This window comes from Vulpes lagopus, chromosome 16 (genome assembly GCF_018345385.1).
Source record: "Vulpes lagopus strain Blue_001 chromosome 16, ASM1834538v1, whole genome shotgun sequence".
Lineage (NCBI taxonomy): Eukaryota > Metazoa > Chordata > Mammalia > Carnivora > Canidae > Vulpes > Vulpes lagopus.
Window position 1 is genome coordinate 33,875,582 of NC_054839.1, and position 26,993 is coordinate 33,902,574.

General features: G+C 37.9%; 1 protein-coding gene across 4 annotated transcripts in view; it reads left to right on the plus strand.

Moving 5' to 3' along the window:
• The window catches only part of KLF12 (Kruppel like factor 12), a 429,166-nt gene that overhangs the window by 294,958 nt on the left and 107,215 nt on the right, over nt 1–26,993 (plus strand). For all 4 annotated transcript variants that reach the window (XM_041731038.1, XM_041731036.1, XM_041731037.1 and 1 more), the window contains one exon: nt 19,482–19,617. In XM_041731038.1, coding sequence (XP_041586972.1) covers nt 19,482–19,617 — 136 coding nt within the window. The remainder of the gene's footprint in view (nt 1–19,481; nt 19,618–26,993) is intronic.

Genomic DNA, 26,993 nt, shown 5'->3' on the forward strand with positions numbered 1-26,993 from the left:
CTCAATATATTTGGCTCAATATATAATATGTAATTACATGATAATATCTATATCATTGCTCTACTGCCTTATCCACTATTTGGTATGCAATGAACACTAAGTGTTTGCAGAAGGAATGTAAACCATTCCTAAAGCTGTGACTATTTTATGTTATTGGGCCATCTGTAATTCCCTGGCATTCTTGCCTATATTGTTTCTAAGTTTGTTTTATTTCAGAGTACTTAATATTAAAGAATGATGTTTGGTGGTACATTTTAGATGCTTGCTATGATTTATATTTGAATGGTTTCTGGAGTTGAACCCCTGTGGGTGAAAGTATTCTTATAACTTCAAAATGTCTTAATGAAAAGATATTGCTGCGTGAAAATTATAGTCCATATTTATTCCTCTACCCTCAGGTTAAATATTTTACCTGTGAAACTAGGATAAATAATGGCTTTGATTGGATTCGGGCAATTAATAGAGTCTGCTATAGGTTTCTTCTGTAACAGTAACACCAATTTCCTTCCCAAGTCAGGGCGAAACAATTATACCTCCTACCCCACTGCAGTTAACTGCGTCAGCATCATAGTACCATAAAATCTCAATAAAATTTGAAAACTGTGTAGTATGGATAATCCCACTATAAATTGTAATAAAAATTACCCCTCCAGACTCTATATTCTCTCCATTAAGTTCATAGACACTGTCTCTTTGTACATAAAGTTTTATGAAATAAATCGACCAGTTCTCCTGTCCTTACCAGATAGCAAGCTGTTTTGATTTAAAAGCTGATAATGGTACAATCAGATTTTGGTGTTTGCAGTGCATTTTAAAAACATAAATTTCATCTAACGAACCTTAAGTAGAAGGAAAATGCTACTTTTATTTGCATGAGGCAGTGAATGTCTCTTTGTGAGAAAGAATAAATGACATATTTACCATGGTGGGCCTATTTGTTGCAGCCATAAAACAAAGATTTGGTTTCCGTCCACAGATCTCTAATCTTAAAGGTATATTAAGCAAACCCAGGCACAAATCTGAAACAGCTCTGTCTGAATTGTTTCAAATATTCTGTGTTTAGAACGAATTGTCAATTTTGTGATTGCATTTTTGTCTCTCCGGCTAAATTCAAGGGCTCCCTAATCATCTCTGGTGTGGCCTTTGTCAGGAGTGGATGTTTTAAATCAGTCCTCTATAAACATAGAGCCCTTTAAAACAGAGGAACTCTTCTAGAGACCTAGGTTATAAATCCCCAGAGAACATGAATTAGACTCTAGAGGAAGTCATACGTTATAATGAAGGTAGAGTAGGTGGCATTTGAGGTCGAAAGTTAAAGAAGCGTAAGATTTTGCTACTCAGAGTAGGTAAAGTATTCCAGACCAGGAAAAGAGTGAACAATGAGGGCAGAGGATGAAGTGTGCATAAAGATTAAAGAATAGTGTGGTTTCACTGAACTGTAGGCTGTAATGCACTCTCTCTCTCTCTCTCTCTCACACACACACACACACACACACACACTGCATAGACTATAAAACACATACCACTTGCATGATATATATTGTGAATTACGTACAGGAGAGGATCTGAGATCCTTTCTCTGAAGAAGAAAGCCTTTTAACTCTTAGTTTAGATATACTTCTTACATTCTTTGTGAATATGATTTTCCAGCTGTGCATAGAGAGAAAATAGTGAATAAGAACTGCAAAGGAAAAATAGCCGAGAGGTGTATTTCTCAATTTTTTTTTATTTTTATAACTTGGGTCCCCTGAAATGTCTCATTAGATGTTTTTATGTTTTCCCAGCAGCCACAAAAATTTTGTAGCATTTCACGTTCTGTAGTTTTCCTTAATATAAGAAAATAGATCTACTGGTTTTGCATTACCAATCTACACATGCTGGAGACCCTCTGAGATTCTCATATGCCATCCCCCTGCCCAAATTAGGAAACTCCCTTTAGTAGGTAGGCTAAGAGCAAAAAGTGGCAGCGAACAAAGAAGGTGTCAAAATTATTATTAAAATAAGAACTTGAAAAATCACAGCAAGGTCTTTTGGGATTAGAGTAAATAGGCTTACACAGCTCTTTAGTCCTTGGAGATAATACTTTATTACAGCACAATAATTGCTTTTGAAATAATGACCATTAGTAATGAAAGAAAGGTTAAATTATGGTCAGTCTATTTGAAGTAGGCAACAGAAAGTATGTAATAAATCTTACACACATATTTATTAAAAATCATTTAAATAATTAACCTTTATCGAATGCCCATATATCCTTTGTGCTTTACATATATCATCTTTAAGTCTTACAATAACCAGTGTTTGGGTATTATGGCCTGTCTTTTACAGATAAGGAAACTGAGACTCATGTTACTTCATCTACTTCTTACAAGGGCACAGCTTCTTAGCGATAGAGCCTTCAATAAAATCAGAATTTCATAATACTCTAAAGCCATTTGCCATTCTTGGACTTGATGCTTGAAGAGGTGGGCCTTACTTCTTTAGAAAATTTGTCAGTATTAATCCAATTCCATATTTCCTCAAATTAGATATATTTTTTGTCAAGATTTAATATTTGTTATATATGAAATTTATGTATCTACATCTGCCTCTCTATCTAAATTGCATGAAGTATTTCCATGTTGCTAAATACTGGCTTTGTGGTACCGTATTACATATTTCTATTTCTCTAGCATCTTGCAGCACTAAAAACAGCCTCAAGCTGTAGGTTAACATTTCTAGGTGTAGGGAAATTTTGTCACATTGTGGTTCACTGAGTTTCAGAGATCGACATCTATGTCATTTTTAGACATATCTGGTCTCTGCCTGGAGCTCTCTTGAGCTGAGAATTGGTTCAACAGACATATAGAACACAGACATGCCTGTTCTATCTTGCCTCATTTAGGTAGTGGTTATTTTCTGAAAAACACAAGTGGAAACCACAAAATAAAAATACAGCCAGCATTTATTATCACTGTTATAATTATATTTATTTTTCTTAGATTAATGAGTTCAATAAAATTCCGAGCACTAGCCAATAGCTAATAATCATTATAACATTATAGTTTTAGAATTATCCTAGCTTATATAGCAGATGTTCCAAAATGCCTTCTTTAAAATTGGAAAATAAATTCCAGAAAATGTGTTTGGTTACAGGGAATAGCTTCATAGTAAGATCTGACATTTTCCAGGTTTTGTTTCTTTTCCGTCTCAAATAGTATCTTTTCTGTGTTTTTGTAGTTCTCATCTTACTAGATTTATCAAAGAGTAAAATACCTTATATGTTATCCAAAATTTATTGGCATCGTGATATGAGAGAGCAGATACTTTCCGACATGTTCTCTAAGTCATGGTTATAACAGAATAGAATCAATCCATTTATCATCTTACAAATGAGCACAACTGGTGAGGCACTGCTTGCTTAATGGCATTGTTGTACCCATTGGTATAATCTACAGTAATCAAGGTAGTATAACCTCCAATTACGTGTTTTATTATCTCATTATCCGCCTTGCAAGTGAAATAACTACTAACAGGCCCATTTCTTTCCTTCCTTGGCCACTTGTGATAATTTTTTATAGTAATATCATCACAAGCCCCTCATAATTAAAAAATAAACCCCCTTTCAACTATAACTTAAACCAGGTTTTTTTAAAGATTTTATTAATTAATTCATGAAAATACACAGAGAGGAGAGAGAGTGAGGCAGAGACACAGGCAGAGGGAAAAATAGGCTCCATGCAGGGAGCCCGACATGGGACTTGATCCAAGTCTCCAGGATCACACCCTGGGCCGAAAGTGGCGCTAAACCGCTGAGCCACCCAGGCTGCCCTTAAACCAGTTTTAACCAGTATAGTTTTAACCAGTATATAACCAGTATAGTTTTGTGTATATGATATAAATGGAAGGTTACAGCTTTTTCAGTTTACACGTCTAAATAAGCCACTGAATAGTTTATAGCTATTTTTCATTGTTGGGCTCTGTCTTTCTAATTATGTTAAACATCAAGAGTAAAATTTTCCTTACTGGCACAAGCACAAACCATCACAGACTCATATCCTACTTGATAAGATTATTTATACCGTATCTTATTCCAGAGATGTAAGGAACATCAGCCATATTATTACTGTTCAGCCAGTGGGTGGCTTGTTTAGAGAGATCTTGTACATACACACACACACACACACACACACACACACACACATTTTTAAAATGATACCACCTCGTAACTGTTGCACTTCAGAAACTAAATGAAATTAGTTGACTTATTATAAACTTATTTCCTATGTTAAATCATTTAAATGGGGAAAAAATTTTCATATTTATTGTTTAAACAAATGGGATGATTGTAGCACCAATTTGTTTTCTTTCTCTTTTATCAAAACTAAAAAACAAAACAAAACAAAACAAAACTTGAACTGCCAGTATTCTTACTGAACAGTAATAAGAACATTTGAAATATTTTTATTTAAAAAAAAAAACTTTAGGCTTCATTTTTTAAAACCTTTTGCCTTATTCCAGAAATCTTCCAGGGTTTTCCTTTTTATTTACTTATCAATTTGATTCAGTGCACATTTATGATTCAGCCACATGTACAATGCACAGATGATGCCCAGAAGAATCTCATAGTTGAGTGAATGGAGGAGGCAAAGCAACTTTTATGAGGAGTTCTATAACACAGATAAGTGTACACTTACAAAGATAGGTCACAAAGGAAAGAGCACAAAGCTTAGTGATTGGTAGGGAGTGGTGAAAGGCAATTATTTTAAAAAGGTGTAAAATCTTAGAAATATAAAAGAACACAGTGCTTTTATATTCTGGTGGAGTTCTGGTGGAGTTCTTGTGTGCCAAGTCTGTATTAAGTGGATGCTATATGGAGACAGATAAAGCTTGTAAGTTGGTGGGTTATCATAGGAGGGCAGGCAAGAATTCCTAAAAGCCTGTACAGAGGCAGTAGGAATGGAAATCTGATGGATAGAACTTGCCCAAATGGATGTCGAGGTCAAAGGGAAAAATAAATGTAGATAATCCACAAGTTGTTTTGACAACTGCAACATGTTGAGAATGTTTAGTGGAAGAATGTATGAATCGAAAGACAGTACTGATAATTTTACCCAGAAAACAACATAAAGTGGAGTAATTGACAAAAACATGGAAGAAAAGATACAAGACATGAATCGATCTGTTCCAAAATTTGTCTGAAAGGACATCTATATAATAGGAATAGATGGAATATGTTATTCAGGGAAGCAATGTCAGAGAACTATCTGGGAATTCTGGAAAATTAGGGAAGCCATGAATCTTAGAATATTGAGGGATAAGAAAAAATAAATCTGCATCTAGACATATAGCAGTGAAATTATCAGGCATAAGTCATAAATAAAAACAGTTTATCTACAAAAGAATTTAAAGAAAAACAAAGACTGTCAACAATAATAAATGCCAGAAAGCAATGCAGTAGTCTCTTCAGAGAACTGAGTGAGGGGGTCCTAAAATTCTTTTCTCAGCTCAGCAGTAAAATAAAATTTATTTCAGGCATATATTGACTAAGAGTTTACCACCCACACAGGTTCCCGGAAAGATCTAAAGAATATGCTTTTAAAAACAAAAACAAGAAGAACCCAAAAGCAATGGTGAACTTAGAACTAGTTTTAAAAGTATAAGTAGAGGCAGCTGGGTGGCCTGGCTCTTGATTTTGGTTGAGGTCATGATCTCAAGGTCCTGGGGTCCAGCCCCACATCAGGCTCCACGCTCAGCTGGGCATCTGCTGGGGGATTCTGTCTGCCACTCCCGTACTCCTCCTCACAGGTGCATGCTCTTGCTTGCTGTCTCTCTCTCTCTTTCTGTCTCCAAAAAAAAAATAAATAAATAAATCTTTAAAAAAGTATAGATAGATATCTGCAAAAAGAAATAAATTTTAATTAACTCTTGGCAGTGAAACATGAATCAAAATTCTGAACTATAATTAAAGAACTTGGGGAAGGTGGGAATGTTCATTGGGTGGTTATAGCATGCTAAGCCGTCCTTGTGTTTGAGAGAATAGATACACAGAATGACTTAAGACTTTAGAAAAATTTTAAATGAAGGAATGTAAATAAATCTCAAATATAATGTTAAGTGCAAATAAATTGTAGAATATGGTCTTACAGGTTTTTTTAAAGGATTTTTAAAATTAATTTATTCATGAGAGAGACAGAGAGAGAGAGGCAGAGACATAGGCAGGGGGAGAAGCGGATCCCCATTGGGAGCCTGGTGCAGGACTTGATTCCAGGACCCTGGGATCACGCCCTAAGCCAAAGGCAGATGCTCAGCCACTGAGCTACCCAGGTGCCCCTTACATACAATTTTTAAAAGAGCAAAACTATATCTTGTTTATTGATACATATGTAGTTAAAAAACATAAATACACCAGGATACTATGGAAGAAGGAAACAAAATAGTAAAAACAAAGAGTCAGCTTTTTATATGTTTTAGTTTTTTTAATGACCTAAAAGAAATACTGCAAATGTTAAATTTTTAAAAATCTTTTGCAGGAATAAATAGACATGGAATTCTATTTTTGTGGGGGAATTTTTTAAATAAAAATGACATGAAAGAAAAACTATAAATAATTTACCTCCATTTATAAGAAAGTGTGTGAGAAAGAAAACACCAGATCGTGTGTTGAATGGCTCTTCGTATTTTATCTTTCATGTCAAACATTGTTGAGTGTGAGAGACAGTGGGAAGAAAACATTTTCAAGATTTGAGATGGTTGAAAGAGAAAAAGAAATATAAATGCTGAAGAGTTAATTTGGCCCCTGACATCTTATTTAATTGATAATATAAATGTGGTAGACACCAAAGAAGATCTTTCTCATTAGCATGTGAACTTGCATGGATTATAATGAACCATCCTGGCCTCTCAAGATCCCTGCTTGGCCTCAGGGACAGCTCATGCTTAGTACTGAGGAGGTGACTTGGCAGCTTTGGTTAAGGAAATCAGCATAAATGATGTTCAGAATGCATATTATTAGAGCATTATAAATTTTAGAAGTATTTCAAACATAAATGTCAGTGGTTTTTACCATTAAAAAAATCTATTTTTCTTTTTTTTACCATGTTCAAAGACAATATCAAACTTTGTATTTAACACCTAAATATACTGACCTCAAGCATAACACAATCTAAAAGGCATTTGCCTAGGAAAACCCAAGACCTCATTCTCCATGATAGCCCTTATCTTCAGAAACTGTCTCTTCTCACAGAACCTAGATGGACTTTCTTAGAGAAGTTAGTTGTAAACCTAGTTTAAAGTTAAAGAAGGCGGAAGAGACTAGTGTGTGCTTCCTATGCCCTCTCTCAATATAGCATGTATTGTATAGTGTTCTCAAAATACTCATGCCACCTGGCCTGTCTCTAGACAGAATTACAACGTTGGCCTTCTTCTTCCAGAGTCATTTCTGGAGACTGTACCACCTGCCTGTATGGGTTCCCTCCCTAAACCTTGTCCATAGCTTGCATCTCTGAGCTCGGGAAAGGGTCTGAGCAAAGGAGCCCCAATGTAACAGATGTACCTGAAGCCAAAGGAAGTATGATTCCATTTCCAGGTGTAGGGATCTCACCAGCACTCTGAGAGACTAGGTGATTTATCATCTCAAGGGGAGGGGGAGTGGTTAGCAAAATATCAAAATAATGTCTCTTTAAAAATAAATGAGGAAACAGAGAGTGCATGATTCTTAATGACTGAGTGAAACTAATAGACATTAGTTTCTTACATTTCCTACAAAAGCATACCAAACAGAGACTTGAAATGGAAAACACCTTTAATCCAGTTTTACAAAGCAAATTTTTCTCTTTGGAGTTTGCATAAAATTAGGACATAAAGTGTCACATCCTTCATTCTGGATTGAAACAGGAAAAAAATGTAGCAATACTTATACTTTTTTGGCTCAAAGATATATACAGGTCATTTTTGAATACTTATTTTCACACCAGGTTAGGATGATGCAAAGCAAAAAATTGAAAAGAGGGGATCCCTGGGTGGCTCAGCGGTTTAGCGCCTGCCTTCGGCCCAGGCCCTGATCCTCAAGACCCAGGATCAAGTCCCATTTCGGGCTCCCTGCATGGAGCCTGCTTCTCCCTCTGCCTGTGTCTCTGCCTTCTCTCTCTCTCTCTCTCTCTCTCTCATGAATAAATAAAATCTTTAAAAAAAATTGGAAAGAGAAGAAACAGCTCCTACTTTTGCCGTCATAAAGAAAACATAACTTCCATGATTTTAACATGGTAGACACTGGCATTTCACAGGTGTAACATCTAAGATTTTCATGTTTCTCAAGTGTCTCCTAGAAGTCTGGTATGGAGTACAGCTTTGTTAAATTAAAAGTTAGAGTCACATGAACATGAGAATCCTTTCATGAATGAGCTTCCAAACTCTAAGACTCATCTCAGTGCTGCTTCGTGGCCTCGGCTGCTTGTGCTGCTTGTGCTGCTTGTGCTGCTTGTGCTGCTTGTGGCCCACACAGTAACTCTTGTGAGTTGTGTGTGGGGAAGGATGTGTATGGGTGTCTGTGTAAATTACCCATCAAATAAAGAAAGTTTTCATAAACTTTCTTTAATGTGATGTGAGGAATTGCACAAGAAATATAGAACTCTAGACAGAAATGTGTTACACAGTGTGAGGACAAGTGTGCGTGTTCCTGCAGCCAAAAAAGAGAAAGTCTTAAGGGGCCAGAAGTGGCAGTGAAAAGAGATAATAAGCAGCCTTGAAAGCTATAAAAAGATTCAGTGGCATGTATAAATAAATCACAAATTTGAGGATTTTTTTTATGGTCTTAAAACATATCTTCAAGAACTCCAAGGGTCTACTGCATGTCTAAGAGGACAGATGAAATCACTATTGCATATTATGACTTACTTCTAATCTAGTTGGTTTAAGTATATTCTAAAATGAGGTATGGAGAGCAAATTACTTGAAGAGGGAGGAAAGGAACAGCAACATTTATTCTAAATGTGCCCCAGTAACTCTGCATGCCTACTTTTTTCATTTACCGCGTGTCACAACTCCTGAGACAAGGACCATGATTCAGTGGTACTTAAAATTATTATTATTTTTTAAAATTTTTATTTATTTATGATAGTCACACAGAGAGAGAAAGAGAGAGGCAGAGACACAGGCAGAGGGAGAAGCAGGCTCCATGCACCGGGAGCCCGATGTGGGATTCGATCCCGAGTCTCCAGGATCGTGCCCTGGGGCAAAGGCAGGCGCTAAACCACTGCGCCACCCAGGGATCCCGGTACTTAAAATTATTGTAGCAGGTGTCAATCTGTGTTTTGAAAGATTCAATTTTATCCAGTCTACAGACCAGAAAACATAGGGTACAAAAGACCAAGTGAAATTTAAAGAGTGAGTTAACAGGCCATGGACTAATGCTTTAAATCATCTCTGTGTGTTACACATGAAAATGAGTTTACTGATTTCATTATTTACCATATGCACTCACCACAAAATCACTTTATTATGAAGTATTTAAAATCATCTCTGCTTAAAGTGGATTCACTTTTGAATAAATCAATTGGGCCTAGTTAGCTTGGGTTTTGAGCAGTTGTAATGAATTGACAAAATGGAAAGGAATGGGAAATAGTGGTGTAGTGATATTTCGGAGGGCTACTAGAGTTCAAGACTCTTAGATGACTCTGGAGAGTTATATAAGGTTACCAAGCATAGTGTAAAAGCCCACTTATTAATGGAAAATTTTATGAACTCTAATCACAAAAGCCTTTTGTGTCCTTAGACATGCTTCCAATGAACACAAGACAATTGTAAATCTGTGTTCATTTTCTTTTTACACAACTAAAAAAAAAAAAAAAGGTAGTTTTAGCCATGATTCTTTAGAAAATTGAAACCTTAGTTGCTGTTGCGATAATCTCAACAAACGCTAATTTTAAAACTGTATTTTAAGTGACTGAATTCCTTCACTGAAGTTTCCAAGCAGTAACTCATATTATAGAGATGATAGGTCTGTTGAACTATTTAAAATATTTTCCTAGAAGGAAAGAAAAGCCTGTTAAATGTAATTTAGCTAAAAAGTGAATAAAAATTATGAACATTTTTATTCCTGTCATTCACTGACCTAATCAGACCCACAATATAATTATCTAAGACTTTCCCAAGTAATAGAAATTTAATGATTGTGACTCCCTCCTCCCATAATGTTAATATTAGAATATAAGCCAGAATGTGATTTTTAAAATAAAAAGTGAACTAGACACTTTCATCATTATATTATGGAATCTTTTGCCTCCTGAGAACCACTGTGACCATTTCAAACAGAGACTTGCGATTATTACCATCATCTTCATTAGCCAATATTATATTTTACTGTGTGCGAGAGTCTAATTGATATTGCTCTCCTCTCAAGGAGTAGACAAAAGGAGAGATTGTGTTTTGTTAGAAAATGAAAGGAATTCATGAAAGAAGGTATCATTCTGTAAGAAGAGTAGATTTTTGTTGGCTAAATTGTGGGTGGAAGGAGATAGCCAGATACACCTGGATTAAGGAAGGAGCTTGAGGGTAAGACTCATCGGAGTTCCAAATGAAAAATGATTGTGGAATAATTGGAGATGGCTGTTGAACCCTATTTGTTAGGTGGTGGGAAAAATTCCTTTTAAATAAAGAATCTTTTGAGGGAAGTCCTGCATTCATTCAACTCCTAGAAAAGTGCTATATGAGATGAATGTATGCGGCAGTACCTTGAGGAAGTTCGCTGAGAAGTAGTATGAAAGGAAAGAGTTCCAGAAAAATTATGGGGTAAAAGCAATAGCAATTAGTTGCCAATTTGTACTCATTTCAGGAGTACAAGTGAAATGAATGAGAGCTTTGAATCTCAATGACCTGGGAAATTATGGATAAAATCAAGGCTCTACAGAAGAATAGCACTTAGTGGAAATGACTTTGGAACATTCAGGGGGGACAAGGTGCCAGAAATAGGAAACTGGAGTTTAGGGGAGAGATCAGAGCTGGGACCACGAATTTGGTATTCATTTTCTCTGAGATAGTCACTGAGATTGTAGGACTTGTAGGATTGTGTGGGATTGATTAAAGAGAGGCAGAAGAGCACAGGCAACACCCTTTTTGAACTCGGCAACAGTAACTTCTTGCAAGATACATCCACAAAGGCAAAAGAAACAAAAGCAAAAATGAACTATTGGGACTTCATCAAGATAAGAAGCTTTTGCACAGCAAAGGATACAGTCAACAAAACTAAAAGACAACCTACAGAATGGGAGAAGATATTTGCAAACGACATATCAGATAAAGGGCTAGTTTCCAAAATCTATAAAGAACTTATTTTTTTTTTTTTTTTAATTTTTATTTATTTATGATAGTCACAGAGAGAGAGAGAGGCAGAGACACAGGCAGAGGGAGAAGCAGGCTCCATGCACCGGGAGCCTGATGTGGGATTCGATCCCGGGTCTCCAGGATCGCGCCCTGGGCCAAAGGCAGGCGCCAAACCGCTGCGCCACCCAGGGATCCCTATAAAGAACTTATTAAACTCAACACCAAAGAAACAAACATTCCAATCATGAAATGGGCAAAAGACATGAAGAGAAATCTCACAGAGGAAGACATGGACATGGCCAACAAGCACATGAGAAAATGCTCTGCATCACTTGCCATCAGGGAAATACAAATCAAAACCACAATGAGATACCACCTCACACCAGTGAGAATGGGGAAAATTAACAAGGCAGGAAACAACAAATGTTGGAGAGGATGCGGAGAAAAGGGAACCCTCTTACACTGTTGGTGGGAATGTGAACTGGTGCAGCCACTCTGGAAAACTGTGTGGAGGTTCCTCAAAGAGTTAAAAATAGACCTGCCCTATGACCCAGCAATTGCACTGCTGGAGATTTACCCCAAAGATACAGATGCAGTGAAACGTCGGGACACCTGCACCCCGATGTTTCTATCAGCAATGGCCACAATAGCCAAACTGTGGAAGGAGCCTCGGTGTCCATCGAAAGATGAATGGATAAAGAAGATGTGGTTTATGTATACAATGGAATATTACTCAGCAATTAGAAACGACAAATACCCACCATTTGCTTCAACGTGGATGGAACTGGAGGGTATTATGCTGAGTGAAATAAGTCAATCGGAGAAGGACAAACAGTGTATGTTCTCATTCATTTGGGGAATATAAATAATAGTGAAAGGGAATATAAAGGAAGGGAGAAGAAATGTTGGGAAATATCAGGAAGGGAGACAGAACATAAAGACTCCTAACTCGGGGAAACGAACTAGAGGTGGTGGAAGGGGAGGAGGGCGGGTGTTGGAGGGGAATGGGTGATGGGCACTGAGGGGGACACTTGACGGGATGAGCACTGGGTGTTTTTCTGTATGTTGGTAAATTGAACACCAATAAAAATTAATTAAAAAAAAAAGAGAGAGGCAGAAGAGGGTAGGTAGTGGAAGCTTAAGGGGAAAAGGAAACTTTAGATGTATGCAGAAAGAGGAGATGAAAAGAGAGGTAAAGTGGGGGGGATGGGAGGGAGGGAAGGATGTAGGGGAAGGAGAGAGGGCAGGACTGACTGACCCAAGAAAATTTGTGTGAAATAGAGTCAGTAGATGCTTTCTCTAGAGGGCCAAATGATTCTTTCAGTGAGCCAAATAAGAGTCTGTGACAGTTACTCAACTCTGCCACCGTAGCACTAAAGGAGCCAGAGATACAATAAATGAGCATGGGCAAATAAAACTTTATTTGCGAAAAAAAAAAAAAAAAAAAAAACAGTGACAAGGTTCAAGGCCTTAATGTGCCCATCCAGAAACCAAGGGGGGAGAGAATTTTAAGAGGCTGGCAGTGAAAATGAAGGGAGATAATCAGCAGTCTTGAAAGCGGTGGAGAGGTCCAGTAGCATTATAACTGAGATATGGTGCTTGCACTAGAGAATTATAAGAACATTATGAGGTTATTTTTTAATATAATGGGAGCAGAAGCCATTACACTGTCAAGTGTGCAGATAGGAATTGGGGAAAAAATGAATAAATGGCATATTATAACTACACAGTACCAACATTCCAGGATTTACATAATTGATTACATTTTTAAATCTTCATTTGGGATTATGTAGACAGACACAGTTGCCACCGTGTGAAGGCATGCAGTTCCGTTAGCAACACAAAAGTAAAGAAGGCAAGAAATAGATTTTAGTTGAAACTTCAGTAAGTAGCGTGGGACCCTGGAGAGCTGGTTCTCATCTTGAGTTTACCACTCTGAGTTAAACTTTATTTACTACTGAATTTTCTCTCATCGTAGATCTTGATAGGCTTGAGAAATCAGGCATCTATTTGAACAACTGATATTCTGAAAGCAAAGGAGGGCAGGATATCAGTTGTATGACCGTATTATGAAGAACAGACTTCATAGCCCTTCGGGTAATAACGTCCTGAATTTTAATTGATTGCTTTATGTGCAGCCAGCATGAGGTGGCCAACGAGAAAAAAAAGCTCATGAGATTTTCAGAGAATATTAATGTGACTGATGATTCTTACGCATGTACATCTAGCTGGCTCTCCTCCCGCACTTCAGGCCCAGTGGCCCAGCTGATTCTTATCAGATGGCTTCCCTTCCCACTCAGAGCAACATTCAGAATCTTTACATGCGTGCACACCTTCCTCTGTCCTCATCCACTTCGCTGTCCCCTTTTCAGCTCCAGCCCCGGAATAGCCTCCTTATAGGTCCTTAGACACCTAACACCCTTTCCCACCTTAGGGTTATTTATTACACCAGTTGTTTGCCCTGCCTGGAATGCACCCCCCACCCTGGTCTCCAGTCTGTTTCTGCCAGCCCCTCCCCCCACCATGCCCCCCTACCCCAGCACCTTGCCCCCTTCAGGTCCTCGCTCACCTCTCATTTTCTCCATGAGGCCAGGAATGGCCACCCTCTCCAGAATTGTCCACCTTCCCCTCGGCTGCCTCTAGCCTCTATTTTTCTCCACGGCACTTCCCCACTTTATTTTTCTCCATGGCACTTATCATTATCTGACTGAGTGTATGTTTTTCTTATTTATTTTTTATTGTCTGTCTCCTCTCCCAGGGTGAAAGCATGAATTTTTATCTGCCCTGTTCACTGCTCTCTCCACAGCACCCAGAAGACTGCTTGATTCCTCATAGGTGTCCAATAAATATCTGTTGGCTGAATATATAAGTGAATGTTTGGATCAAGAGGAGTAGTGGTTTTATATATTATCCAATATATATTCTGCCTCTGTGATGGTATTTTCAGTTTAGGTACATTTAAAACGAAAACTGCCTAATTTGAACAACCCAGGAGACGGGAAGGGATTTCGCCGTAGTGTCACATAAAGGATGGTTGGAGAAGCACTGGATTTACTGCGGGGCGACGCAGAATGGGGACGTGCTGCGCAGTGCCAGGCGGGGTGATGAGTGCTTTGAGGGCATCATCTCATTTACTCCTCAGAACAGCGATGGCAAGGAAGAAACGGAGGAGGAGCGGTGGGAAATCCATTGCCCAAAGTCAGATGGCTGCAGGTGTCAGAGGGCCAGAGGTCCCACCCATGTTCTCGGAAGCCAGACCTCTGTTTTTATCCTAAAGAAACACCAGCGCCATCCTTTTTAGAGCAATTCCTGTATAGAATGTGGTAGAAGACTCTTCTATAATGCTATACACAGTCCCCCTGCACATTCTTCCCTGCTCCCCTCTCCCCTTCTCCCACTGCTCTTTCTAGAAGCAAGCAGGCGCTCACATGGGAGCCGGGGCTTCTCTGGCTGGGACCTGCTTCAGCCTTAGTAGGGCATCTGAAGGTAGCAGGCAGTCTGTCAGGCTGAGGGAGGAGGAAAGAAAGGCTGGCAGCATCGCAGCCTCTGCCTCCTGCCCTTCCAGCTACAGACACCCCTCTCCTGTGCGGCCCCGATGGGCCAAGGTGAAAGGGATTGCTCGGATCCTTCTGTGCATCACTCTGGTAGGGACCAGAGTCTTGACAGCCTCAGTGTATGTCCACAGATTGTCATATTCTTTGCATTTAATATGGTGACATATGGAAGGACTTCCTGTCCTCGAAGAATCACTGAATGGGCCAATTTATTTCTATATAAGATTGAGCCTTTAATTAAACTTTGACACCACCTAGGCTGAGGTGGGAGACGTAAGGATGGACATTGGTGCCGCGTGTCTGCGTCAGTCTGCTGTTAACGGGAGGGAAAGTAGAGTTGAAATGCCTTGTGAGTTGAGGCAAACATACGAAATCTAGCTTTGAGTGGAGGATCCACCCGTATGGGCCTCCTGTCAACTATGAGCTCGAGAAAGGGGGGAGAAAAGCTTCGTTCACCCAAGGCATGATACCAACCGATGGCCCATTCCGGTAGAAGCCTGCCTGAGGCTGGCGAGGATCAAAGAAAGATGCCTCTAAAGTCAAAACAACTGTAAATACATTTTGAGTATTTTGGATTGAGAAGTAAATAATACAGAATGTAATCCATGATTTTTATTTTCCATATTTGTATTAATAGCCCACTGAAATTTATGCTACTTAAGGCCAGGTTGCCTCTTGGGAGGAGAATAGAGAGGAGCGTGATAGGCTGACAATAATTGTAGCAGTTTTCCACATCATTGCCCGAAATCTCTGGAAGGATCTAGGAGAGTGCATCGATTTTTGGTGCGTTGATTTTGTATTGCTGAAGAACAAATCATTCCCAAATCTAGTAGGTTGATACAGGAATTATTTTATTGGCTGACAATTCTGTGAGTCAAAGATTTGGGATGGGTTTAGCCAAGCAGTTCTCATGCTGGTCTCACTGTGGTCACTCATACGGCTACAATCATCTGGTGGCTGTAAAGCGACCGGTCATTCTAAAATGAGTCACTTACCTCAGTTGGGGTGGGCTGCCAACTGAGCAGCGTGTATTTTAGGCTTTCTTGGGTTCCTTCACATGGTGGTGAGTTTCTAAAAACAGTAACCGATGGAGGGGAAACCCAATATTGCGAGTGCTATTCAAGCTTTTGCTTTGTGTTATGTTCGCTGAAATTCCACTGGCCACGTCAAGTCACCTAGCCAGGTCTGGGGTCATCATGGGATGCAGCCACACAAGGACATGGATATATGGAGACATGATGCATTGTGAGTGTCTTTGCAGGAACAGTTTATTGTAGGTACATATTTGAAAATTACCATAAATATGTTCAACTGCAGGCGTTAGGGCTCTGTATTTATCTTCCCAAGGATTCTGTTACACAGGATGAAACTCACACAGTATTTCCCTCTACCTCCAACACAGAGGAGTGACACCCAGCAATGGGCTGGGATACCCAAAGCTATCTCACTCCCGGGGTACAAAGTCTCAAATGTAGATTGTTTTCAGATGCTTCTACTTGACTTGCTTCTGTCTTACTTACTTAGGGAAGTAGAGAATGGTTTAAGTTCTGGTGTCTGGGTAACTTTTCCATTTTCTCTGAATGGGCGCCCCCCCAGAGAATCAGTGCTTCTGAAATGACTAAGGAACTCAAAGACTAATGGAGGTTAACTAGGGTAGGTGTTCCTATCCCACATTTAATAAAAATAGAGTAGAATTATGCAAGTATGTAGATAAGCTAATCATCTGACCTAATCAGCAATGCAGATTTTAAAAAGCCTTTCTAATTACTTCCTCAGCTTGGCTGAAGGTATGGGTAAAAAGAGTTTCCCAGCATGATGGTAGCAGATGTATTTCATAATATTTATTGAAAATATTGGAAAGAAATCCTCAATTATGATATTCCTGAAAAGTACATCAAAAAAGATAGCATATTTAACATATTTTAAACTTTCATTAAGATATAAACATAACACAGTTTAGATGATCAACTCTCTCACCAGTTATTTGGAATCATTATTACAATTAGACTTTAGCTCTCGGAGCCAGATTGCTTATTGGTTAACTGCCTGTGTCTTCCCTGGGTTGTATTACTTACCCATGAAAGCTCTAGTTCTCTTGGACAAAATGAGACCACCGGGATAGTCTCTGTTCTTTAGCTGTTTGTTAATTTGGTATCTTGGCAAAGGAGTCCTAGTGCATGATGTTTCAACAACTTTAAATGTTAAGTTGCTGACATTTACAGGCATATGTAACACCACACAATATGTGATTTGGAAGCCTAGATAGATCTGATACTCATTTTCTTGGCAGAATTTGAGTAGTCATGAACGACTGTCAAATGAATCATTCTACAATAGGGTTGCCCAAACAGAAGCTATCTATGAATTCCTGGTTGAAATGCCTATATCATTCCTGTGTGCTGTGCTACTTGAGTGATAGTTTCTCATCTTTACCTTCCACTCTGCGAGCTGCTCAGTATCTTTCCAACACATTCTGCTTAATATAAGTTGGCCTGAGTCAGTTTCTGTTGCCTGGAGTCAAAATAAATCTTAAGTGATTGGGTGCTTCCAGTGCTTTTGGAGTGAATGAGCGCTTCAGTAGTTCTCTGTTATCAGATGCTTCTGGAATGGGTTACGTTCCTCTACACAGTGTTTCTCCAACATCTTTAGAGATCAGATGGAAAATAAACAGTGTTTTGTGTCATACGAAGAAAACATTTAAAAACTTTCAATGAGTGTCACTACATGATTCCTGGCATTTGAGAAAGTGAATGCTGCGTTTTGGAGAAGTGAGTGCTGAGTCATATGATGGTGACCTGTTGTATTTGAGGACAGGGCCAGAAAATATGGATAATTCAGCACATAGTTGACTTTCAAACTCAACTGGCTAGTGTCTTTGAAACTGCAACATAGTTATACAACTGAAAATCATAAGATGTGACACTTTAATACGCCTAGACTCTTAAATCTCTAGATCACAGTTTCTCAACTTGGATGTTGTCAGCATTTCAGACTAGATAATTCTCTGTCATGAGTTACTGACTACCCCGTGTATTTTAAGATATCTAGCACCATCTTTGACTTTTGCCTACTAGGTGCCAGGAACATCCCTTTCTCCATGAGTCATGTGACAAATCAGATCGTGACAAGCCAGACATTGCGAAATGTATCTTGAGGGAAAGAGGACAATTTTGTCCTTGGTTGAAGACCACTGCTTTAGATTATTTGAGTGATTTTCTTTTTCAGCTAACATTTACGAAGCATTCCTTGGTTCAAAATACATTTTGGTATGTGTATATTTACAGGCAGAATGTATGTCAAATACACTAGGGCAGTAGGTTCAACAGATAGAATTTCTTTCCTAACCACATTTAGTTAGACGTATGATGGAACTCTAGCTTTTTCTACTCATATTATAAGTATTACGTAGAATCATGAGAGGTTGTCTTTTTGTGGGTAAAAAAAAAAGGGTGAAATATCAACATTTCCCAGTGGTTCTACTTAATGTGCAATTTACAGTAACAAAATAATGATTTGAGAAAAAAAAATTATAAACGTACCCAGCTGTCATTGTAACCATGATTTTAAGTGCATTTTGCTTTCCTTTGCAAACAGTGGTGGTTTTAGAAATCTCTTGTAGGCAGGTTTGAGGAGCAACTATTGGGCTGCAGCTGGCTGGGGCTAAAGTCACATATTTGTATAATGCAATTGCATAGCTAGTGCAATACTTTTAATTTAGAAGATGTGCTTATTTTGTGCTTGAGGTGAGGCCTCATGGAAGCCCTAGATGGTGGTGGATACTAAAACTTCACAGAGAGGAGGAAGTGGAAATGAAATCTAAATTTTTAAAATATGTGTTCACATATTAAATGTTGATTATAATCTTTTCATTTGAAAGGATCTGATGGTCCTAGTCAACAGGGGTCACAGAACATCAGGCTATTTCTTGCTTTGTTGGCAGATTCACAGTGGGAGAAGAATCATATCTGGAAATGCCTTTCTGAAAAATGAAATCAGAATGGAGTTGAACACTTTCTACCACATAAAACATATATTTAAAATGCTGCTGCTTCTGTCATTTTTGTGCACTCAGATCTCCACTTAGAACAGTAATGAACTGTGAGGCAGTATTCGCTGAAGTATGAAAAATACCTAAAACTTTATGTTAGCCTTGTAAACCCGGTTCTTCTTTAAGCTTATTAAGAGAGCTATAGGCAGATAAAATCTCCCCTCCCTTGGCTCTCCACCTTCCAGGGAATGTGCTAACAAGCAGTGAAATGGCCAGAACTCTGGCAGCAGAAGCAAGAAGGAAGAGCCAGGGGGTTGCACAGTAACTCATGAGCCTACTTAATCAGCTTCTGACCACTCAGGAGTTGGTAATATTGTGGATTTTATAGTTTCGATTCTGTAATCATCCCCTGAAACTGTTGAGAGCTGATGGAGGTTCTGCAAATCAAATGAACAAGGGAAAAGTCAATAAATGCTCAGTACATAAAATGCACCACTTTCACTAATTCCTGGGATTTCTGGAGAATTCCATGTGCATCGTGATAGGCACAGAAGAGAGATGCCGTGCTTGATGTTGGTCCAGGACAAGGTTAACTTTCTGCACACTAATTTTAATTCATTATATATGCCTTTTTTTCCCAGCACAAATGGACCCCCGAGGCCTATCTCCCAGACAAAGTAAAAGTGACAGTGACGATGATGACCTGCCAAATGTGACCTTAGATAGCGTTAATGAGACTGGATCTACGGCCCTTTCCATAGCCAGAGCAGTACAAGAGTAAGTACCATGTTCTCAGGATGAAATAAGACTCGCCAAGTGATCAGTGGGTAATGGAAGCAGCAGTACCTCCTGTTCCCAAGACTTGTCATTCTAGCTCTGAACGGGCACACGCGTCAGCATCCTTCCATCCAGGCTTATGTTCTTTGGGAGCAGATTAGGGGAAGGCATGAAGCATTTTACACAGTTGAAAATTTGTGCTTTTATTAGAAATGAGGCTTCTATGCATCTTTCCTGATACCTCCCATCTCGTCTCCTTAACTCTGAAAAAAATATATTGGTTTTTTTAATATCACCATCCAATTATTGTCATCATTGTTGTTATCCATATACAACAGTCAAGAGAAATAAAATATACCAAGTATTATAATCTTGTTTTGATAGGAAAGTACTGAACAGCTTTTTTGAAATTTCGAATTTGGAAGATGATGTGTCACCACTTTGAAAAATTAGAATCATATGTCATTTTTAAAGAGATCTTTTCTGTCTCCTTTAATCTGGACCATAAAGTTAGATTTCATCCTTGTTCATCAAAGATAGTTGCTTTTCCATCATTATCGATTCTTTATCTAAGAATTGAACCTATGTCTAGTCCTTGTATGTTTTTTCTCTGGAATAATTTTTAATAACACAATCTTACGTAAGTGTAGGATTTAAATAGCCACTGCTATTGCTGACACATGAGTTAGCAGTCCACTCAGAATGATCTTAGTCACTTTCCATATTTTAATTCCTTTTCCCAGATATTGACTATGTACTGATTCTGCTCCGTGCATCAATCTTTGAAATCTTTAAAAAAAAAACACACACGCACATTAGTATAGCATTTTAGAATTTAAAGCATATGTATGAAAAAAAAATAAATAAAGCATATGTATGTATGTGGGTGTGTAAAATGAATAATATGTTTCTATGTTAAGTAATACATATTATATATTTATATATGTTTGTGCACACATACAAATATATATGATGTATTAGGATGAAATGAATCTAAAATGAAATTTATAGAGTCAGATCTGAATTCAAATTCACATTTAAGCTCTTAGTGATTATGTTTTTGGCCAAGTTATTTAACCACTCTGAGATGTTTCTTCATCTGTATAAGAAAATCAGAATACTTACCATATAGCACTGTTATGAGGATAAAATATAGTTATAAGATGAACAAGTCACAAGGTTTTGGCACATAGAAGGCTTCATTTAACTACGGAATTAGTATTGTAATTATAGTAGTGGTGTATAGTTTATGACAACCAGGAAATTACAGTGTTGCAAAAATTGTTATTCTCATTGCACAAAGGAAGACACTCAGAATCAGAGAAGTTAAATGACTCCTCCAAACTCATATAATAAGTAGTAGCAAGACAAAGTTTTGGACTTCTGACTCCGAAACACAGATCTTTTTCTAAGAGTACCTGTCATGTTTGTTTCCGATGATATTCTTTCTCTTTAGCACCTATAAAATGCATTTTTTCACTCCTTTGTTCAAATAACTGTTGTAGTTGCTTAGTTTCTCCAAAGCAGGTGTTCATTAGAGCCAGGATAGGGATTGAATCAAAGGGGTTGCTGAAATCATTTTAAATGGTGTCAGGCTGAGTCACTTCATTGTTTATCCAGTGATTAGCACCGTTAGTATGGTCTTGTGTGACCTAAATCCTAAGATCCATCTTTAAAATTAGACTAAATGATGACAAGTTTTAATTCTAAGATGAATAATAGGTTTCAGGAACATCTTAGTTATTTTGTTTTCCTGTATCATTATAATACATGTATGTATGTATATATATATATATATATATATATATATATATATATTGTGTGTGTGTGTGTGTGTGTGTGTGTTTACAGAGATGGGTGTGTTTCTTTTGCTTGAAAATTTAAAGTTTGGAACCATGATTCTGAAAATCTAAATTATGTTTATATGGGACTTAGGTAACAAATAATGGTATTAACTTTTTAAACATAACTATTTTTTTTTGCTTTTAATATTATGTGCTTATAACATACAGTGTATTTTAACGTGAAACATTTAACAGCAGCCTTGAGAAATGGAGCTTCATTTTCAGCCTGACCTCTCTGGCTTGCTTTGTGAAAACATATTTAAGCCAGAGTATCTTGTATAACTGCATATGCCTGCTTTTATTACTATTACAAAAGTTGCCTGTGTATCTAGGGAAATGCCAGATTCATTATTCATGTAAGTGTTTTCATTAAACGATTAGTAAAGAATACTCAGCCGTCACCTGGGAAGCCCTAGAACGCCAGGACCCATCAATAGTTAATTAACTATCATTCAAGACGCAGTATGTGTATGTATATAAACACCAGGAAGTGCAAAGATACTGTTAGCTGAAGCAAGAAGAATGCTCTGTAGACACCTCTTAAGTAAGGGTGTATTTCAAACTTAGAGTAATATACTGAGGAAAATTTTACTCTGGGACAAATAAATATATAATCCTTGTTAGACACTTAAAAAAAAATAAAAACCTGTATTTAGGTTTGCCCAAAGTTAATATTCAGTGTATGTGGTTGTAAGCATGTTTTTCTGCTCCTCTCTTAGTTTCTCCTTGATTCTTTAATGCATATTGCTCTTGGTTATTTTCTGTTTTCTCTTTTTCTGTTTGCCTTTGGATCTTGATGCCTTCTATTAACTCAAAAGCTGTCAAACAAAAAGTTCAGTTTACTATGATCAATAAAATAACACTTTAAATAGTAAAAGTGTAAAACATCAGTTTGGGATATACAAGATGAGAGGATTTCAAAAGATACCTGTTGACCTCTTCTCTGTACTTGCAAAACTTTCTTGAGGGAGTTAGATTGAGAAGTCTGTCTATAAGTAAAGAGGCAATGACATCAAAGGTTTCTGTTTATTAGAGGTAGCATATTTTAAAAGCTTTGGGCAACCAGTACACATTTGGCTTTCCAATCAAAGGCAAAAGGAGTCATGGTTTAGGAGGGGTTCAAAGGCTGGCCTCTTAATTCATTGGCCACCAAGGCTGTGTCACTCCAGGACGAGAAAGGGGAAAATAAGGAAGGAGGAGGATATTAAGGAAGATTGACACTAGACATGGATAAAACTGCCTTGACCTTGACCTATCCTTACAGCAAGATGCTAACCCCCATGGTAGATCATCTCCAACAGATGCTCTTTGTCTTCTTTCTCATTCAGGTTCATAGCCTTGTCTTATGCAATAATCATTATAGTTTGGGTTTTTAATTAGGTGACTTTATTAACATTGATATATCTACATAGCGTAAACCTTAATATACTAATAATTTTTTTCTAAATGTCTGATATTATGCATTTTGCTGTTTTTTTGTTTTTAAGATTTATTTATTTGGAGAGGAGAGGTAGAGGGAGAAAGGGAGAGGGCTGAGCATGGAGCCTGCCACGGCGCTGGATCTCAGGACCCTGAGATCATGACTTGAGATGAAATCAAGAGTTGGACACTTAACTGACTGAACCATCCAGGCACCCTTGCATTCTACTTGTTTCTAAAATGAACTTGTAATCCTTTAGTTTAAGAAATGTTCCCCTTGATTTGAAATGCAGAAGTTGTTAGCCAAAATTGCATCTTTCCCCCATATTCCTGTCTTTAAATAATAAAAAGAACTAGAGCAGCAACCGGAGGTCACTTTGATGTGTAAAGGTTTATATTATAGTGAGGCTCCTGAACTATGCTTGAACTAATCATTTCAACCACTTTCATTAATTCATTTGATTATCATGTATCAGCTCAGGATCAGTGAAATCAAACACAATGGTGAAAGCCACACAGAGGCTCTGACCTCTTCTTATTTTAATTGTGCAGATACTGTCCAAGGCAGAAACCATGTGTTCAGTAATTCTGACAAAGCCAACTTCCAGCAATTCATAGAACATCTGTCTTGTTTTGGTCTGGTTTTTTTCCCCCGATGGTAAAATAGGGTCATTACCCTTAACAACTTGACAAACATAATTATGAAATAAGTGTTTGGAAAAAGAGAAGTACAGGCACATGATTAGAGCAAATTATTGTAATTAACTCTCACCCCAGGCAAAACAACCGTATTTTTTTAAATAGGTACAGTTTGGCTGTGTTACCCAGACCCTCTAATTTCTGTTCCCCTTTTTATTCTTTTTCTCTAATTTTCCAAACATTCATACTCCTTGTTCATTAGCAGGAGTAGAATAGTCAACTTTATGCAAACTAAAGTATAAGTGAAGGAGAATATCTCCTGAGAGAAATTTCAGTGTAACCAGGAGCAAACCTTAAGCTAAAAGAATAAAGATCTGGACACAGGCATCCCCTACATTCAGAAGTTCCCATTATGCCACTTTGCTTTTACAAAAGACCTATGTCAGTACCTATTGTTGCTAACTGAAAGAAAGCCAAAGAGGATTTTCATCTTTACAAAAAAAGTGAACAGCAAAAATAGTGTTCAGTATATTTGTGCAGCAAACCCTTACAGAGGCAGCACATACTCCACGCAGCAAGAACAGCCCCCCCAGATTCCCTCCCTAGGAACCAAACCCAGCGTCCCAGCACCAAGCTATCAGAGCCTTAAGCTGTGTCTCTGAGCAGCTGTGCTTTATCTCAATGTATTGTGTGCTTCCCTCAGCAACATGTCCTAAGGCATCACAAAGTTCTAAGAGAGGTTATTTTGGGGGTTTGGGAATACTCAAAAACTTTTCCATATGTTAGTGTTCATTGCCTCTTCGCTCTACACCATTTTGGCTTAGGAAAGATATCATAGGAATGATCTACTTTCAGACAGTGGGGAAAACCTGTATAATACTTTCAGTAAGAAGAAGGTGGGGAGGGCAGGGTGGAGGGTGAGGGAAGCAGATGGAGATGTTAAGGAGATAAACCTGTGTTATTCCTGTCAGTCCTTGGAGAATTGGTTCATGCATGTTACTGTGTAACTCACACCACCTCTGAGGAGTCTATCCTCTCTGATCTTTATTATAACTCTCAAAGGGAAGGCAAGCAACAAAATTAGTAGCATTAGAAACTTTTTACTTTGGCTAGCATCTCTGATACTTGCTACTCGATAAAAGGATAAAAGGATTTTCTTTTTAAATGGTTCATTGTCAAGTACATATAAGCTTACCAAAACACTTCACTGTCTTCCTCCCCCTGTTTTTCTTACAATTGACCCTTGAACAACACCTGTTCGATTGTGCAAGTCCCCTTCTATGCACTTTGTTTTCAATAAATACAGTAGAATACTGTAAATGTATTTTCTCTTCCTCATGATTTTGTTAATATTTCCTTTTCTCTAGCATACTTCATTGCAAGGATACAGCATGTTATACATATGCAAAATATGGGCTGGTTGTGTTATTGATAAGGCTTCCAGTCAACAGTAGGCTATTAGCAGTTAAGCGTGGGAGGAGTCAAAAGTTACATGTGGATTATTGACTCCACAGTGAGGTCAGCATCCCTAACCCCTGGGCTGTTCAAGGTCAACTGTGTATTGCTCACATGAAGGTCTCTTCTTCTTAAAAATTACTTGAATTTTTGGAAATGAAGAGTGTTATCATTAGTACATTTTCACCTAAATGTTCTTTGAAAAAATAGCTATGGTAGGAAGTTAGATTTCCTGTTCTAATCTCAAACTTTGTTGCTAGTTCAAACAACATGGTTCTTAATTTAGAAAAGTACATTTAATGGTAAAAAAGGGTCAGAAATCTTGGGGCATCTAGATGTCCCAGTCAGTTTAGCATCCGACTCTTTGTTTGGCCTCAGGTCGTGATCAGGGTTGAGATCCAGCCCTGTGTCGGGCTCTGCGCTGGATGTGGAGCCTGCTTGCTCACCCCCCCCACACACACATGCCCACCCCCATGCTTGCTTGCTCTCTCACTCTCTCTCAAAAATAAAAAATCTTTTTCTTTAAAAAAAAAGGGGGGGGATCAGAAATATTGAATGGTACTTTTTGGATTTGGTTTTGTCTTGTTCTGAACTTCTTGAACATTCGTCCTGTTTTTCTTAATCTCCTCCTGTATGATTGCACTAATGTCTTTTAAGTTATAGTAAAGTATAAACAAAGGAAGTGTAACTGACAGCCTACTCTTCAGCAGATACTATGAAAACTCATATAGAGTTTTCATTTTCTTTGCCCTGTGATCCTGTTTTTATCCTGCAGATAAAGAAACAGAAGCCCAGAGAGGTTTATTCTATCCCCAGAGGTCCTGCAGCTGGTAATTTGCAGAACTCATATTCAAATCCAAGTTTGTCTGACCTGTATTCCTTTATGAAGGCAGCTTCCATCTTTGTGTTATGGCTTTAATATCTCTCAACTTCAATTATCTTAAATTAGCAAAGTTTTTTGAACCTTGAATCCCAGTAATCACACAGTTTTATGAAATAATTTCAGATATTTTCTTATTTAAACTCGTTACTTTTAATATAATCTGATACAGGGAGAATAATTATAAATAATTCTATCAAGTGCCTTCTCAGATATTTTTTTAAAGCTATTCCACTTCTATAAATCACCTATATTATCTCGAAGTATGAGGAAATAAAATATAAACATATTAGTGGTTTTCATATAAACTTCACTGATACTATTTTATTTAAATTATTTTTGGGAAAAAAATGGTTTCAAGTGTGTTTTAGTATATACATAGGTTCTGACATTTCCAGATCCAAAAAGTGAACATCCCTTGTAGAATTGCTTTCTGTTGATCTATAAAAAGAACAGATTTGCCCAAGGATTAAAATTGTCCTGTGTCATCTTATTTTGTACCCCTTGACTAAAAAATCTGAGACTATTTGGATCATGTGTCTCTCCTCATCTGCTGAATGGAATGAACCCAACCAAGCTGATTGTACCCAGAGAAAAAGCCGGAGAGCTCAACATGTCAGAAGACTTCTGCTTTTCTTCTCAGATCTTTTCTAGATTCTTGTCTCATTAAAAGAAGTTATAGGTTTATTTAATAAGCCTAATGTGTTTGGAACACCTTCAGATCCCTCCACTTCATATCCTACCAAAAAAGCAGCTATGATTCACATCAATAGGTGGAACTCTAGATCTGTGATAGTGACTGTCATGGCCGAAATGGGCTCTCTTGATGGGCAAATGAGAGGTGTTCATTCCCTCACCAGGGGAGATCAATGTATTTGGGTTGCTCTTCTTTTGCGAGAGCTCAGAAAAAGCTGCTGATTTTCAGTAAATGAACACAGATAAAATCTAACGTGTATGCTTAGCCTGCATCAGCCCATCAGTCTCTGAAGCCTAAAAAAAAAAAAAAAAAATTAAAAATAGTGATCACTGAATAACTCAGTCCCTAGGTGTTCAACACCAAGATGGAGACCATTACACCTACACACAGTCCCATAAATCTGTCTGGGTGGGACACTACTGATCCCTCCTTTAATTAAGAA